Source organism: Vigna umbellata, chromosome 1 (genome assembly GCF_029865625.1).
Source record: "Vigna umbellata cultivar VRB3 chromosome 1, Vumbellata_1.0, whole genome shotgun sequence".
Taxonomy (NCBI): Eukaryota; Viridiplantae; Streptophyta; class Magnoliopsida; order Fabales; family Fabaceae; genus Vigna; species Vigna umbellata.
This window is the reverse complement of record NC_142165.1, coordinates 94042312-94060718: the sequence shown is the minus strand read 5'-3', so window position 1 is coordinate 94060718 and position 18407 is coordinate 94042312. Positions and strand designations below refer to the sequence as shown.

Here is an 18407-nt window from a genome sequence, read left to right as displayed (position 1 = left end):
AAAAACATATTAAAAATATAAAAAGTAAGCCGAATTTTTTTTACATCAACAACTGTATATTGTTATTTTACATTGGTTTAACGAAACTTAAATTAAATGAAAAGTAAATAAATATCCATCTTATTTCAAACTTTATTTACAAGAGAAATTATAAAATTTGTAATATTTAAAACACACTTAATCTATTATATATTTAACTTAGTATTGTATTATATTTTTATTTAAAATTTTAATAGTTTCAGTTTTATATTTATGTTACGACTCTAAGTTATTGTAAATGAGGTATCTATTATGTGCTTCGGAATAAAAGAAAGCATTACTTAAAATATGAAATGAAATAGGAGCTTTAATTATGAGATACAGAGCTCAATGAAATATGAGTTTAATTATATATAGGATTTACACTACTTTCTGCCAAAATATCTTAAGGTAAGGAGTCTTTTACTTTTATATATTATTCTACTTTTTCATTTCTATCCAACATGGGACTTAGACTCACACTTGGATTCCAAGGGTACAAAAGCATTCCCACATCAAAAACATTCTCAACCAATCATAACGCGAGTAACTCTTTCTAACCGTCGTTCATCTTAACGGGACTTGCTTACCTTAATACCTTTGTTATGATGACTTTCGATATAAAGATCATTATACTCATCTCAATCGGCCACCAAGACAAATCATGGGCTCTGATACCATTGTTGGTCTATAGAGGAGGAGGTTCACTGGAAAAACACAAACACCAATAAAATATAAGTTCAAGCATATAAGAAATTGACACTACTTTTTATCCAACACATTTAAGACAACCTTTATATAATGCTCTACTCTTTCTCATTTCTATTCAATGTGGAACTTACTTAGATTTCTAACAATACACTCCAACTCTTACAACTTTTATCCATATTCTTTTTTTTACACCGAGATATTTTTACAATTTGAAAATTATTTTAGTTATATATTGGATTTATCAAATTAAGAACATACTGAAAATTTTGAAATAACAATCATCTAAGTGTTATTATTATTATTTTTTCTCTAAACATCATCACATAATTAAATATTTATATATATATATATATATATATATATATATATAATTTATCAAATATTTTCAAAATATTACTATTCGGATCAAAATTATATATATATATATATATATATATATATATATATATATATTCAAAGAAAAAAATATTATATAGCTAGCATATACACAATTATTATAGTTGAAAAATATCCAAAACAAAACAAATAAGATAAACCAGATTTCTTTTATAAACAATTTCAACCATTCATATATTTAAACATCCATTTAATATAATGGATATTATTCTAGATTCAACTCGTTCATTTAATCATTGCAACAAAAGAATAAAATGTCAAGTATTTATAAGTTTAACCAACTATCTCTCATGCCATATATACTAATATTACATCAACACAGATACTTAATTCTATTTTTAGAAAGGTCATGTGTTAGATTAAATTGAAAATTACGTAACATATTACCTTCTGTTTCAGTGGTTTCGGTAGGCATGAGATCCGTAATCCAAAGCATTCAAAGTTATCTGTTTCGTCGTCCAGTTGTACTATTCTCTCTCTTGTCATCCAGTTGTACCATTCTCTCTCTTATCTTGAGTAACTTGGCTTAATAATGTTTAATCAATATAAGTCTTCATAATTAGTTACCTGACCATATGTTAAACATATATTTAAAATGAGCTTATAAACTTTCATTATTCCATTAACTTTTTCATTATTGATTATCCTTTGATTACCTTAATGGTTATCTTTATCAATCGGTTACTGAGTTGTTAATTGGTTGTCCGTTCGGTCCATTGGCCTAACGGGTATCCACACAATACAAATTTACTCATAATAGAATTATGTTTAAAAAAACTAAGTTTCTCACAGATAAATTCATTACAGCTTATTAGACATATCTTTTTTTCGTATAGGAAACTAGATCATAAAAACCTACATTCAGTACTTGATTTTCATTTATATAATTTTAATAGTAATAGAGTCAAAATCATCTGATTTATAATCCTAAACTAAATACGTTATCTATGATCTTTTAACATAATTTTTTCTCATTGAAAGTAATTATGCTCACATCGTAACAGATATATTAGATACAAAATCAAAACATCACACATTGCTATTTGTTATTATTACTAATAAAGTCAGCAATATGAGAAACGTATGAGATTAATTGCAAGGAAAAACAAAGTAAAAGTCATATTGGTCGGTTGACTCAACCTAATAGATGGAACACCAATCCTATAAAGTGGCATGTACTGTCTGGTTCTGTATAAACTTATTATTCTATAATGTTTCAATGAGTTGCAGGGTTGCAAGGAAAGAATAGTAAAAACAAGATTGGCCATGCACCTAACATTATTGACAATTCAAAGCCTACTATCAGTCTCATGAACCAATTCTCATGTAGGCCGATCCAATTCATCCACTCATTTCTGTGTTTCTAATAATAACTCATTCAAACATTAAACTGTGTGGGCCAAATCCTTTTTGTATTATTGCTTTCGTTCATGTCTTAACATTCAAAACTAAGAGAAACTCTATTTGTATACCACTTTCATACAACAAATCAAGAGATGAATAAGTTAAGATGATGTGACAAAAAATAGAAAGAAAATTATTCATCAATAATTAAATGTTGTTAGGATAAAAATAAGATGTTTTAACGACTAAACTTCATTATTATGGATACCATCTATGTTCATGATTATTATGTTAGACCAACCCCGAAAATCCAATTCACCAAATCAGTTCCAAGTTCTCTATGCCATACACAAATTAAATTGTGTGGACCAAATCCCTTTCTGTGTTCACAAATTCATCTTTTGTTTGCATGTAACTACAACAACATCATCGAATATAAGATTAGGGAGAATGTATTTTTCCTTCTATCGTGAAATTTGACAGCTGCAGTGCTTTTTTTATTACATTATTGCTCTCTTTCGTGTGAAACCATGAACATATAATGTTTATTAATACCTTCTTTACTATGAATCCAAAAACTGTTATGGCGTTCTATAATTCGAACATTTTTTGTGTGGGGATGCTCGTGAGATTTTGGTGGTAAAGGTTTGTTTGATTGTCATTCCACAGCAAAATTGTTGGAGAGGTTTGACACACACATAGATCTCCACACTTGGTAAGATATTGTCTGCTTTGAGCCAAGTTTTCACGGATTTGCTTTTGGTACCACTTCAAAAAAAGTCTTACCAAAGAGGTCTTACCAATGGAAGTAACTACTACCTGAATACCCTTTGCAAGGAAGATTTTCGGTATAGGGATCATTATAAGGGACCGACACCACTCTTTACCTAAAACCTTAAGGCAATGGGTTAATGAGTCTTTCATCTTTATATACTACTCTACTTTCTCAATTCTATCTAACGTGGGACTTGTACTCACACTTGAATACCCAACAAAAATACCTAAGTACATGTCCTCTCAAAAAAAAAGCAGAAGCATTGAACAGGGGACCAAAACCTAAGCCCACCAATACCCTCTAAGGAGACTTCGTACCCAATTATCAAATTCATTCATTGTCCTAAAATCAACTCTCCTAATTCTCACCTTATGCTTTGCTTTTACAAACCCTTAAAAAGCCTATGAAAAGAGAAATTTCAGAGTCAGATTTATTGTGATATGAAATCGTCTTTCCACCCCACCACCTATATAAATGAGCATGTCATATCAACAATCTTCTCCCTAGAAAAAAAAAAGTTGACATGTACTTGCAAATCCAACAACCTGGGACGTTTCAGACTTCTGGGTTTACATACACCGTATCTTGTTGCTTACAAAAACACATTTACTTGGCAATCTAGACAACCCTCTAAGAATAATCAATAATTTGTCCTCTAAAATTGGCTAAAGAAGAGAAAGTAATTCAGATTTGTGTGCTTTTACTGTCACAACCTTATAAATTCTATCGATTGCTTCTGCAGTCCCACAAATCAACATCTGCTAGAAATATTATCCAGTACTTTTTCTTTTTTCTGTCTTTTTCCCAAGTGCCAAAGATTTCATTCACTGCATTGTGTATGAAGTTTTCTTACCAGCTGGGATTATGCTATGTAAAATAATTCTGAACGCAATTATTGTATTTTATACCAGAAAGGGAACTGCTATATGTCATATAATAGAGGCAAGAAAACTACCAAGTTAGCGTCATAGTGACCGGTGCAATGTTGGACATCCCATTATCCCGGGTTTTTGTTATTTTCATTCATTATTATTCTCGAAAGTTATGTTGTTGCCCTAGAAAGATTCATTTCCGAACAACAAGTCCCCAACATAACTCAAGACATGTAGTGGTAAACTTAGGCATGGCCACTCAGCATGTCCGAATATATGATCTTATAGCAAAATTTATAGTATATTAATAAGTGTAAATTTTATGCTACAGATTAATTTTAAAACGTTGAATTATAAGTCTATTTTTTATATTGTATTTGAGTCCGTCAAATTTATTTTAACAAGATTTATAATTTGTTGAGTTTATTATTGAATAGTTAATGGACCATTATTTCTCCCTCTCTCTCTCTCTCTTTATCTATCTATATATATATATATATATATATATATATATTTATACTACATTACTGATGCATTAAAGATCCAATTTCTTAAAAATAAATAACCTATAAAAAGCATTAGAACTCCTCTCACTAGAAGAAAGTCTCTTCTTATTCAAAGTAAACGCGAGAAAGACCAGAAAAGTGATGTCCATAGTTTGCTTCAGAAAGGTACACAATGCATGGAAATAAAGAGAAATAAATAATAACTTTTCGCACAAAATAAAATAATAAAAAGGGTATAAATGTGTAACGTAATCAATCTTTATGATCATGTAACAAATATTCTAAAAGCACTAGTCCAAAAATTAAAAACATAACTATCATGTTTTTGTCTTTTCCTTCATTTAACAATAATAAGAAATAACATTATTTTACTTTTCAATTTATTTTCATTTTCTTTTACCCAATTCAAATTACTTTAATTTTGTTATATATTTTTTTCATTTTTTATTCTCAATTTCCATTAGTGGAAGAGTTTATGTGGTTAATAGGACTCAGTAATGATTAGATAAATTTGGTATGTAGGTATGCTTTTGTGTGTAGTAGAATCCATACCAAGACAACCTCACAATATTAAAGTGTCATTATATGGTTCCAAATGGGCTTTTCATATGTGTCATGAATTTGATACATTTTGGGTTAGCCTTGTACTCGAACAGAATACCAACCAAAGGCTTTTACTTTCTGCATCCCACAATTTCTTTGCACACTCCTCAAATTTTCAAAATTATGTAAAAGTGACTTTTCGCAATACACATTTCAAAAACTTTTCCGAACAATTTTCTGGAATTTCCGAAACAAGATTTTCTAGAAAGAATTTTTAAAACAAAATTCTCGCAATGCATTTTTTTGGAATAGAATTTTCAAAATAGATAAAGTGCATTTCCGAAGTACTTTTCCAGGATGAGATTTTCAAAACAATTTTTTTAGAATGCATACAATACCTTTCAAAATGAATGTTATGGAACACCTTTACATAAAATGTGTTTAAAAAAAAACTTTTTGAAACGAGATTGTTTTTTTCGTATTTTTTATTTTTCTTATTCCTCTGCCGTGTTTCCCCTCTCTTATTCCTATTCTACAGCAGTGATGCTGACAGAAACAATGGGGATGATAACGATGGTGACGGTGATTGTGACCAGGGATATTTAAGTTTTTTCCTCTTCCATGGGATTGCAGTTCGTAATTAAGAGGGTGTACGAAGCAATAGCGGCAATAAAAAATTTGAGAACTTAAAATTAGTAACATCAAAGACTAATCTATTTACACTCCTCCATTATAAGTTTACTCTCCCGTTCCTTTCCTCTTTTTCAAACCATCTCCTAAACTAAGTTTAATTTTCTGGTTTTCACCGTTTTTCATTTACTACACTCTCTCCCTATTCTCGTTTTTCTTGTGAGGCTCTTGTCCAAACGAAATCAATAATTTGGTAAAAAAAAAGAAAGTTTACATGGACAATCAAATTTAATAGAATTAAAATGAAATAAAATTAAGATAAATTTTACGTTGTTTAAAATAAAAGAAATATAGAAAATTGATAGGAAGGATTGAGAGAACAACTGAGGTGGACAGTAAAGAATAGATCTTAGGATTAACTGTTTTTCAGAAAGAATTACATGTTTGGTAATAAAATACAATTAAATGAAGAGGTGTGTACATAGATATTTAGGGAAGTATAAAAAGCAAATGAGGATTCAGTTTTTGTTGGTTTTTTTATTCTATACACTTATTTTTCTCTTTCAATCCTTAATATCTTTTTAATAATACTATAAATACATATCGAGAAAAACTGTAACCCACAGAGTAGTATAACTGTATTCAAATTTATGTTATTTTTTTTTAAAATAACTATCTAATCTCTCTCTTTCTCTGTCTACAATGTATGACGAATTAGCTAGGTTAACTCACAGTACACAAATTCAATATTAATATTATTTTTATTCAATTATGACTCTTTTTTTAAGACAAATTACATATGTCCCACTGTTATCAATCTTATTTTTCTTTTGTATCTATAATGTTTAAAAAAAATGTATAAATATTATTTTAAAAATGTATAAAAAAACGTCGCTAAACGTGTATTGATTTTATGAATAAAGTTTACTATATTTTACAATCAGATTAAACCGAGTTAAATTTTAGAATATGAATTAGTGATTATAAACACTTAAAAATACAAAAATACATGCATACATAAAATAAAAAAGTTACACAAATTTTTAGTTTTAGCACAATTGAAAATGTGAATAATAATGAGGATGACGATGATGTTATTGTTATTATTTATTATTATCTAATGATGTATAATTTATAAATAAAATATATGCTATTAATAATATATTATTAGTTTTTTAGTTTTTGTATGTATGTATGACTTGTAAATCAGTTGTTATCGATTTCGGTAAGAAAATAAAGTTGACAGCCATTTTTTAAATGAATATAAAAACTCAAAATTGATTTTTGATTTGTTAAAATTTGATAATTTATAACTAAGAACTACTTAAAAAGGGCTTAAAATTTTCACTTTACATTTTTTTATGGTATCAATCCTTTTATAATTTGAATAATTTAATCTGAATTTGTTCTAAATAAGCTATACTCATGGACACTATTAAAAGATACAAATATTTTGTGCATGGCCACAGTTCAATAGTCTGGTTTTTGAAAGACGTACTTGGAGTAGCTCTTATTATTTCATGAGAAAATTCATGCTATCGTAACATTAAATGCATATCTGAAATAGTGGTAAAAGTGCTACATCACCACCTTATTAAAAGGATCGCATTTTTCTCGTTTATTTTTGTAGAAGTGGTTCTCCTTTCTTTTCGGATCAAATCAAGATCAGACAACCATGTTCCCCTTTCTTTTCTATCACTTAATTTTTGCAATTATAAAAAAAGGTACGGTTTTTTAAATCCCGTAAAATCTTAATCCCGTCCGAGTATAAATCACGGAAATAATAATTAAAAAATGAAAAAACTATTTAAAATAAAGTTTTTCATTTGTTAAACTTATGAATAAAAGTTAATATCAAGTCTAACATACATGCCTATATTTGGAGTGGCAAGAAAGAGAGCAAATTAAGCCTGAAACGTTAAAATGGACCTAGTGAGCCCACTATTGTCGACATTGGGCAGGCCTTTCAATGATTAGAGGATAAAGAGGTTTATAGTTCCACATGTACTCTATCATCTAATTTCTCACTTATATCCTTGACCTCTCAAGTTCCCAAGAGTCAAGAAAATCAAAAACAAAAACCATGCCACCTTATGCTAAACCACATTAATTAATTCATGAAGTTAAGAAACAGTGGTCGAATTCTCGCAGCTTTCCCTTAAACTACTAATGTAAAAAATCATTTTCCTTATAATGAGTACAACCCAAGATGTCTATCCTGTACCGATAATTAAATACACATTTATCCTATGTGATGCTTTCAACTTTCAATTTCAGTAAAACAAAAATAAGAAGAATTAGAAAGAAAAAACAATGCGAGATGAGGTGGAAAAGCAAATGAGGATAGTGCAAACTTTAAGAGAGGCATATATATAATATATATATATATATTAAGGTGATATTTGACGCAGCATTGGTGGGATTTTCTACGACCATCCGTGAAGGAGTTGACGACTTGAAAACCTCTCTCGGAACATGCTTGTCTAAATTATCGCCTCAAACCCACTTGGTGTAAAAATATCACACTTCTTACTACACTATCACTACGACGATGGTGTTGTACGCGGCGGCTGTGGGCCACGGTTTGAGACCCGCGGTGGTTGGGTTCGTCTGCCCACTCGTCCTCAAATTCTTGATGGGTTTCAGATTCTTCCGCGACAACGCTCTCCACCAATCCAGACTCTTCCTTTTCCAATTGGGTCACATCGCCTTCAGCACCGAACCCCAAATCTCCCGCGTCGCTCGAATGGAACACGCTCTTCGCTTGATTTGGAGAACGCTCACTCCTTCCCCTCCGTCGCAGGCGGAGAACTCCCACCTCGTGCAGCAGAGCCTCCATGACCTTTCCATGCTTTCGCTTTGACGCTCTTTTAATCCATCATCTCTGTCTAGGTTTTTTTTCCTCCTATGATATGAATTAGGGTAATTATCATTACCCATGTTGCTTGCTTGTGCTGTTGTCTGATTCATCTTACAGCTTCTTAATCGATTCTATTTTGGCTTATGTATTAATTAACCATGGAATTCTCTCCGATCTCTTTTTCGCTTTCCCCATTTCGATACTATTCACGGACAACTTTGTCTTTGTTGACTATAAAATTCTATATTTATTTACGGCCTTAATTATTTAGATTAAACTGTTGTTAATTACCATATACATACGTGATATATCACTATCTACGTCACTGGAAATAATAATAAGCACTGTAAAGTAAAAAGAAGAGTTGAGTTGCGTCTTCCCGAAGATAAATGTGTTGTTAAATGGGTTTGGGTAGCATTATAAACTATATTAACGATACAATTATATTAGAGATGTAAAAATGTATATTAAATATTATTTGTATATTTAAATAGTTATTAATTGACATGTAAGGTTTTCAAACTCAAAATGTAAATATATATTGTGCTGAAATTTAAATAGAATATATCAAATGATGAAAGAACAGTTGCATGAATATCTAAAAAAAATGTGAGTGGAGAAAATAGATTGGCTTTAGTTCCCTTTGATTACTTTAATAAGGGGAAAAAGAAAGCCTCCATGATGATTAAGATATGAAGAAAATTCCTTTCTTGCTTTGTTGTTGTGCAAGTGGACTGCTCAAAGACGTAGTGGGGCATGATTTTTTTAGCCATCTATTATTTCGCAATTCGTTGTGAATTTGACTTTTAGATGATCTTTATTTTTTCACAGAACCCACCAAATCTCATAATATCTATATAAAAATAATAAAATGAATCATTAAGAGATAAGAAATGTGTTGTTAATAATATTTCTAACGATAAATAGTGATGCGATTGTAAAAATGAAATATTCCCTCTGAGAAAAGTCTGAAAGAGACAATACTACCCGTCAAGATAAAGAATATAAGTGTTACAACAATACACCAGAAAATAAATTGTGTAAATTAAATGTTTTTTTTATCCAAAATGTTAATGAGGAAATTCAATTCCTAATCTTCCTTCTCTTGTCTTCCAAAACCTTTAAATTACGAATATATCTTTCAAATATTAATGAGAAAAGTTGACCCTACAATCTCTTACATTCTTCTTTTCATTTCTTAATTCAAGATCAACCTTCACTAGTGTATAATTAGCTTTTAACGTCATCTCGTAGATGTTGGACCACAAAATAACCAACATAAATTATTGACTGGTGACATTTTCATAAATAAGTTGGGCATCTAGACGTCGGTTAGGAGGGACCCCGACGTCTATAATATTATAGACGTCGGGACCCTCCTACCAGATGTCTATATGCCTGACAGGTAGGTAAAAAGTCATTTTTTTTCGCCATATAGACGTCTGATCCCGCCAGTCCGACGTCTATATACGATTATAGATGTCGGCCCCCTGTAACAGACGTCTATATGGCTGACAAGATAGGTGAAAAGTTAACCTATACGTCGGGCACCCTCCTAACCGACATCTATATACACCGCAAATATTAATTTTTAAATCGAATGGATGTCATATTAGTGAGGTCCCCGACGTCTAGTTGAGAATAGACGTCGAACACTGGGGCACCGACGTCTTGATCCTGTTAAATCAGAAATCGCAAACCCGCGGTTACACACACTTCATCATCTTTCTCCTCACCTTTTCTCTCCGCAACATTGCATTTCCAAGTGCGTTTGATCTCTTTTGAACCGTTTAAACTTACTTTTACTCCGATTAAATTAGTCTTTGATGGATTATGTTTCATTTGAACCGATTAAAATGAGTTTTTGTTGTTTTTTCGTGTAGTTTTTCTCGTGTCTTTGGGTAGCTTCGTAGCACCTTCTTCCTTTGCTAGTTTCCTCGTAAGAAAAAGTTTGCGTCTTGTGTATCTCTTATAGCATTTCAACCCAAAACCGAACCTGGATCCTTGTCTAGTTCTCATGTCACCCTATTCTTTTTCATTAGCGGTTGGAATGAAACTAGGCAAGGATCCATATTCGATTTTCGGTTGAAGGTGCTACTACGCTACCCAAAGACGCAAAAGACGCAAGCTTTTCTTATGAGGAAACTAGCAAAGGAAGAAGGTGCTACTACGCTACCCAAAGACACAAGCTGCTATGGACGTCGGTTAAAGTCATGTTCGACGTCTATAGTGTCCTTAGACGTCGATTAAAGATATTAACCTGACGTCTATATTAGATGTCGGTTAATACCATGTTCGACGTCTATAGTGCCCTCAGACGTCGGTTTTTGTGCAATCCAACGTCTTTTATAGACGTCGTCACCCGTAAAGATGTCGGATCGAGATCTGACGTTAAAAGCCTAAAATAACATACGTCTAAAGCCCTTTCTACAGTAGTGCTTATAACTCATTTAAATAAATTTAATTATATAATAAACAACATTGTCTATTCTTCATATGAAAAATAATATTCATCTTTTCGTGATTAATACTAAAAATAATGGGAATTATATTTAATATAAGACTTGCATTAATATTGTCACAATTGTTATCACTATCATGCAAAGATAATTTTAAAACAATAAATTTTTTAAACTAACTTATTTTAAAACTATTCTAGCTAGAGTCTTCAGAGTAAAGTCTTCAACCTGAGCTAGAGCATTAAAATTCAATTGCCTCTTTTTATCGTGCTCTTGACCTTATTATAAACTTATATATATTGTCATTTATTAACTTATGTTACATTTTGTTATTAGAGTTCTAGATTAATTAAGTCATTGGTGATTGGTGGAGAAGAGCTAGCTCCATGTTTTGTTGTGCATCATCTCTTGTTTTACTGGGTTTCTGTTATGCATTGATTATTTGTTTTCCAGTTGTTCAGTTTCTCTCATATAACCTTAGAATTGCTAGTGCTTAATATGATTCGTCTCCACATTTTATTGAAGAGTATATGAAATTTGTATGAGTTGTAGATAAATTTTATTTTGTAAAGTGTATTTCTAGAATTGTTAAAGTTTGAAGAATAATTTGAAAATTTAATTTTCAAGGACGAATTTTATTTGTTGAGAGAATGTAAAGATTTTAGAAAATTAATAATTAAAAAATAAATAAATGACATTAAAATAATAATTAAAAATAAATAAATGAGATTAAATAAATATTTTAACCAAAAGATAATAGATTCAATAATTATTTAATTAAAAATATATTCTTGAATATTGTTAGACATTATCAAATGTTATTAAATATTGTGAGATATTTTTTAATATTGTTAAAAATGGCAACGTTTTATGTCCTAGATATTACTTTGTGAGTCTTTTTAGTTTTAGAAACCTATTTGCATTTGATGGATTTTAGTTAAGTCAACAAGATCTCATACTTGATTAGACATCATCAAATCCATTTCATCTTTCATAGCATCACAAGTTAAAATTGAATAAATTTGAGAGGATTTGAAGATAAACTTTTTTGTTGTTTATTTGAGTGAATTTGGAAGCAACGTTTGTGAGAATTAGTATAGAATTTGATGGATGTGATACATTAAAAAAATTTACTTCTAAATTCACTCTCACCTACCTCTAAATCCACTCAAATAAATAACAACAAAATTTATTTTCAAATCCTTTCAAATCCATTCAATCACTCTCCCACAAATCCATTCAATCACTCTCCCACAAATCCATTCAAGTGAACAAAGTCTTAGACTTATGAAAACATTTCAAGATCATTTTGTTTCAATGTGATGAACTAATTCTTGTAAATACACTTCCTAATTACTAGAAATTGTTGATCTTTTGATTCTTTTGTAAATTTTCTTAATATTGTTTGGTTAACTTGTTGTTTAACATATTGCTCAACAAGTTATCTAATATTTATTTACTGTTCCTCAGCAACTTGATATATATTATGATCTTCAATTGTGAAATTTGAATATTTGTTATCTAATACACCTTTGGACAGGGAAAACATGAATAACTTACGCATTTATTATTTTATTATAACAATTATTTTTTAATTATATCTTTAGTTTTTAGTATACAATAAAAAAAGTCACACTATTTTTAATTATTATAAACAATGATTAATTAACACCAATACTTATAATTATTATTAATAATAATAAAATTTCTTTACGCTTGAATTTTACCTTTATTAATATAACTCATTTTTATTGTTTTACTCTTCAAAATGTGTTATTTTAAATTTAATTAATTACTCACAATAAGAAAATTAATGACATGAAATCACAACACTTATTTATTTTATAACTATTTTTATGATCTTATTTCTTATAAATGTAATAATATCTATATTTTAATAATTATGGTAAAAATTATTATTTTTTATTTTTCGTTATCTATGTAATTTTAAAGGAGATTTTATATATAACTTTTCTAATTTTATTTTTTTAAGTGATTAGTTTAGGCCCACGAAGTTAAAAGACCCATATATAAACTTCCATATAGCCCCTCGCATTCTCTATTTGTATCAGCGAAACCAATCTCCCCGTTAAAGGAAGGTGACATCAAATTCAATCCCTAGAACTTGAAATCCAATGACTACCGCCGCTCGACCTACGTGGGCACCTGCAAAAGGTGGCAACGAACAAGGTGGTACTCGAATTTTCGGTCCCTCACAAAAGTACTCTTCTAGGGACATCGCATCGCACACCACTCTTAAGCCCAGGTATGCTTTTATTTTTTCCTAATCTTGTTAAGTTTTTCCCCAATTTTGTTTTTCGTGTATTTATTCCACATCAAATTGAACACAAATAATCTTTTCAACGAATTCATATTCTTAAATTTGGAGAAAAAACAAAACTTCTAGTGAGATGTAGTTTAGGGTTTTTCAAATTATGTCTAAGGAGTTACAATTAGCAATCGGGGAAATCGCAAAGAAACCCAACAGTGGCAGTTTAATCATAGTGCGGAAGGGGAAATCGCAGTAGGGAAGGAACAACGGAGAAATCGCAGTGGAGAGGAACAAAGGTAAATCGCAGTGGGGAACGGAGGTATATCGCTGTGGGGAGGAACAAGGGTAAATTGCAGAGGAAGAATAGCGAAGAAGGAGATTTCGCGATGAGTGTCGTGAACGGAAAAAGGAGATGCGAAGAGGAGAGACGCCGTGAAATGTGTTAACGGGGAACCTTATTGCAAGATTTCTCCTTTTTTTTTTTCATTTTCACAAGTCAAACATCAGAGAGGAGTTGTTTAACAACCTGTGGCTGAGCTTGCCAACACGGTCCTAAACTCGCAAGTTCGGCTGAGTTCATTAGAAAACAATTCTATTACCAAGTTAACTCAGAAAGGGTAGTAAGCTCGTTAACTAATGCGATTTTACGAGTTAAATGGCGACTTTGATAACTGTTATGGCTTGGAGTAACCCTTCTATGTGGTTTCCTTAATAATAACCATGCATGTAGTGGTGCTTAAATTTAAAATTATATTCTGTTCCTGATGTATGATTGAAATGTTCATATTTCTTTTTCTTCCTTTTTTTTCTCACTTTTCTGTTCTTAAACGATTAAGAAGCTTTATTGCTCTATACTTGGGATTGATGTTGTACATTATCATATTGGAAAACATGCTGTTTTACTTGTACAAATGTTGTAGTTTCCTCGCTAGTGATTGTAATTCGACCTTTCCAGGAAAGAAGGGCAGGACACACAAGATGAGTTAAAAAGAAGGAACCTGCGTGACGAACTGGAAGATCGTGAACGGAGACATTTTTCATCAAAAAATAAATCTTACGGTAGGGAAATCAATGTGCAATGTTTCTATACATTTCTATTTGCTGCATTTGAATTTCATCAATTCTGTCAGATGCAATTTTTTTTTTTTTGTTTTATCGCTAGTTGTAACTGTTCGATTATATTCTATTCTCTGACAGATGACAGGGATCATGGAAAGGGTAGTCATCTGTTTTTGGAAGGTATTCTATTTACGCATTTACTAAAATACTTTGCACATAGCCTTCTATCTAAAAATGGAGGAGAAGAAATGAGAAGGGAATAACCATAATTGTATTTTGTCTTTATCTTGACAGGATCAAGGAGAGAAATTGAAGACCACATTGTTGCTCGTAGTGTTGACGCAGATGATTCTGATGTTGAAGTTAAAAGTGATGACGAGAGGTTTGTAATTTAGCATGAACCTTTTGTTTAGAAGTATCAAATGTTCATTTAGTGTGTAGTTTGTATTTACATGCAATTGATTTGTCTCAACATTGAAGAATATAAAAATGCCTGTGCAGAAATATTTATAACAATAGAAAGATTTTTATAGTGTTGCATCCATGAGAATATAATTGTATTTACATGCAATTAATTAGGTTTTACAAAGCAAATAAGGTTCATTATTTTATGTAGGCAGGTTAAACTAGATAGACCGTTCATGTGCATGCATTAGCAGATGAGCATACACAAGCATGCTATTGTTTTTCCGCAATTCGGCACTTTGACATGTAATGTGATGACATGAGATAGCATGCAGTCCAGCCTTTTCGCATTTCAAGTCACGTCCGATGAGCCATTGGATATAATTTGGTTTTGGTGACGCTGTTTTTTCTGACTCTTTAATGACTTCCATTTCATTACTAATGATCTTTTTCCAGCGGACACTTTTGTGTTAGATTAATTTTGCCAGGAAATGTAGGAGTAGTGTAATTGGTTTTCTAGAAAGATGTGTGAGATATTTGGACGGAAACAAGTGATTTAACTTTATTGCTGTTTTCCCCTGTCTCTTGGTGCATTTGGAATTATCTATTTGTAATTTTATTGGTATTTGAAGTTAAATTCTTATATCAAAATTCGTAATCGGACAAATGTCAACACTTATTAATAATATTAGTATGTTCTAATCTTTCCTTGTCATTCTCAGTGACGATGATGACGACGAGGAAGATGACACTGAAGCATTGCTAGCTGAGCTTGAACAGATAAAAAAGGAAAGAGCAGAGGAAAAACTACGCAAGGTCTTATATCTTCTTTTATTCTTCCTAGCTTTGTTCATGTGATGTCATTGAAGCTTTCCATATGGGGGGAACTTGAACTGCTCTGTACACTGTATTATCTTTCTAGTATAGTTGTTACTTCACTTTGTTTGAAAGGAGGGTGAGTGGATTACAGTGGCCTTCGTCCCTTCCCCTCCTGTAATTCACTTGGATCTTAATGAAAAACAGGTAGTTGTCAGGCCTGAATAAGCTGTTGAGCTCATAACATCTTTCACTTTAACAACTTATACATTGGTTACTAAGTGGTTCCATGACGTTAGATTGGTCAGTTGTGAATTGCCCTTGTGTACAAAAATAAAAATTGCAAATGTCTCTGCAGGAACGACAGCAGCAGGAGGAAGAACTTAAAGTGAAGGAGGCAGAGCTTCTGCGTGGAAACCCACTGCTGAATAATCCAACTTCTTTCAATGTGAAAAGAAGGTTCAACTATAGACATTCCTCAATCTGCCTGCTAAAACAAAAAAATGACACTTTTTACTGTTAACCCTGTTGGTTTGGCTCCTTGATCTAAGTTGTTGGTTTTGTGTGGTTTTTTGCGTAGGTGGGATGATGATGTGGTGTTTAAGAACCAAGCCCGTGGTGAAACCAAAATAGCTAAGCGATTCATCAATGATACCATCAGGAATGATTTTCATAGGAAATTTCTGCATAAATACATGAAGTAAGTCCATGTGCGAGAAGTCGGAGTTGTCTGGACACAACATGTCTAAATGTATGATTAAACTATGATGGATATATATCTTAAACGTATTCCAACGTGGTATTCGTAGTTGCTGTAACTTCCGTATTAATGCCAACTGGGTTTGAGAGTCATACTATAAAAATATTATCCAGTGTCTTCGTTGTTGTGTAATTCATTTACCTCCTGCATATCTGTCATTGGCATTGCAAAGTCAATATTTTAAGATTTTCCATTCGGAAACTTATTTGTTCAACGCAAACTCACGCAGCAAATTTTATTACCCGTTCAAACATTTATATTTCAGTAGCTAATTGGAAAATGTTGTATTGTAAAGTCTATTATTTCTTAGTGGTGCGGATTTATTACAATTTATTATTTCAATTCACTTCTCCTGGATTTATTTAGTGCTTAAATTAAAATGGGTATCACAATTTAGCATAAAGCTTATAAATCAATATTTTAAAAAATTACCACAATTCATGCATACCTAATAAATGTTTCTGTTGGGCACAATACTATTAGAAAACACAGAAGAGTAATTATAAATTATAAGTTATAAATATATTCATAATATCTAGGGTATTCAAGTTTTGATGAAAATTATATCCATAAATTTATGTTATTTAATATATACACTTGCCTTTGGTGTAGTCTTGTAACACATTTACGTATTGGTTTAATTATAACTAACTTTATTTTATGACTGGAATAAGAGTCCAGATTTCTTATTTTTGTCTATTGGTGTATTAAGTGTCAAATATTTATTTGCGTAATAGTGCGAAAGATACAGATGTGTCATCCATATTTATTTTTTCTAACAAAAAAATCAACACCTTTTTTACTTTAAAAGACTACTGAACTATATGAATACTAATAACAGATGCAAAAAATAATAATTTCATGAAAAATTAGAGAAACAACATAGCACATGTTTAGAATGTCAACAAAAAAATATAAATTTTATTATTATTGTATGAAACGCATAAAATACAATATCACGTTGTTCATAGATATAAATATAAAATTCAAAGAAAACATTATTTATCTACAATTACTATTGTTCTATGATCTATTTTTTTACAAATTTAGAAATCAAATAAAAAATAATATTTTAATATGTCCTCAAACATATACAGAAAACATAACTCATTGCGAAAAATATTATAAATATAATCATTTTAATATATAACATAATATAATATAATAACTCATATCTATATTGACTTTTGTGAATACATACCCACCCCATACCATATCATAGAAGCAGATATTAATTACATATATTAACTGAGACACCCATAGAGTGTCATATCTGTTATAAACTTGCACTTAAATAGGCATAGTTTATAACTGAATTCAATATTTCAATGTGATATAACTGAATTCCTTTCATGGTCAAAATGCAAAGAGTTTATTAAGAAGTTAAAACCAAAACAATCTTGGGTCCTTGTACTAAAAAAAAAACAGACAGAGACATCACAGTTTATAATTTGTAACATTAATTTTCTTGGGTGGGAAAGTGTTTATGTCGGTCTTTTTTAATTTATGTGAAGTGAATATATTGAATGTAAAGTGTGAAAGGATAACCACTCAGTGTATTTATATGTCATTTCTTCCCCTTCATACAAAGTCAAAATTTATCCAAAAGCTTAGCTCCATGTACTATGGTTTACAAAATTGCCTGGCTATACAATCCAATATCTATGTTAATTTTTAGTCCCTTAAAATATTTAGTTACACAATGAAAATCTTATTTTGCATTTAAGTATCGATAGGAGTCAATCCATAATTAGACATCTAAATTTGATCACCACTAAAGATAGATTCAATCTTATCTGCTTCGTCCTCGTTCAAAAGTCAACTAAAAATCCTATTAAAAAAAGCTTATACGATTAAAATATATATAAAAAAGTTGTAGGAGCAAAGATCAACTCATGAGTATTTTTAAGTATAAAAGATCTTCCTTGAAATAAATTGCTTAACAAAAAATCTTTTATAAACATCCAAAACACTTACTCAA

General features: G+C 30.7%; 2 protein-coding genes across 2 annotated transcripts; both read left to right on the top strand.

Annotated features, from left to right (window-relative positions):
* Positions 1–8185: 8185 nt before the first annotated feature.
* On the top strand, positions 8186–8829 carry LOC148206840 (uncharacterized). Its single transcript, XM_088104839.1, has one exon. The coding sequence runs from the start codon at positions 8347–8349 to the stop codon at positions 8656–8658; it is 312 nt and encodes a 103-aa protein (XP_087960965.1). The 5' UTR covers positions 8186–8346; the 3' UTR covers positions 8659–8829.
* Positions 8830–13171: 4342 nt separating this feature from the next.
* On the top strand, positions 13172–16640 carry EMB2769 (Cwf15 / Cwc15 cell cycle control family protein). The gene is made up of 7 exons (XM_047300997.2): positions 13172–13380; positions 14342–14445; positions 14584–14625; positions 14740–14827; positions 15573–15666; positions 16025–16125; positions 16247–16640. Exons 1-7 carry the CDS (start codon positions 13250–13252, stop codon positions 16368–16370), a joined length of 684 nt encoding a protein of 227 aa, XP_047156953.1. The 5' UTR covers positions 13172–13249; the 3' UTR covers positions 16371–16640.
* The last annotated feature ends 1767 nt before the right edge of the window (positions 16641–18407 follow it).

Excerpts from the sequence above, each read along its gene's own strand:
- LOC148206840 (XM_088104839.1), top strand. The coding sequence starts at position 8,347 with ATGGTGTTGTACGCGGCGGCTGTGGGCCACGGTTTGAGACCCGCGGTG.
- EMB2769 (XM_047300997.2), top strand. The coding sequence starts at position 13,250 with ATGACTACCGCCGCTCGACCTACGTGGGCACCTGCAAAAGGTGGCAAC. Across the intron at positions 14,446-14,583 it reads ATCAAAAAATAAATCTTACG|ATGACAGGGATCATGGAAAG; the intron begins GTAGGGAAATCA and ends ATTCTCTGACAG. Across the intron at positions 15,667-16,024 it reads CAGAGGAAAAACTACGCAAG|GAACGACAGCAGCAGGAGGA; the intron begins GTCTTATATCTT and ends ATGTCTCTGCAG.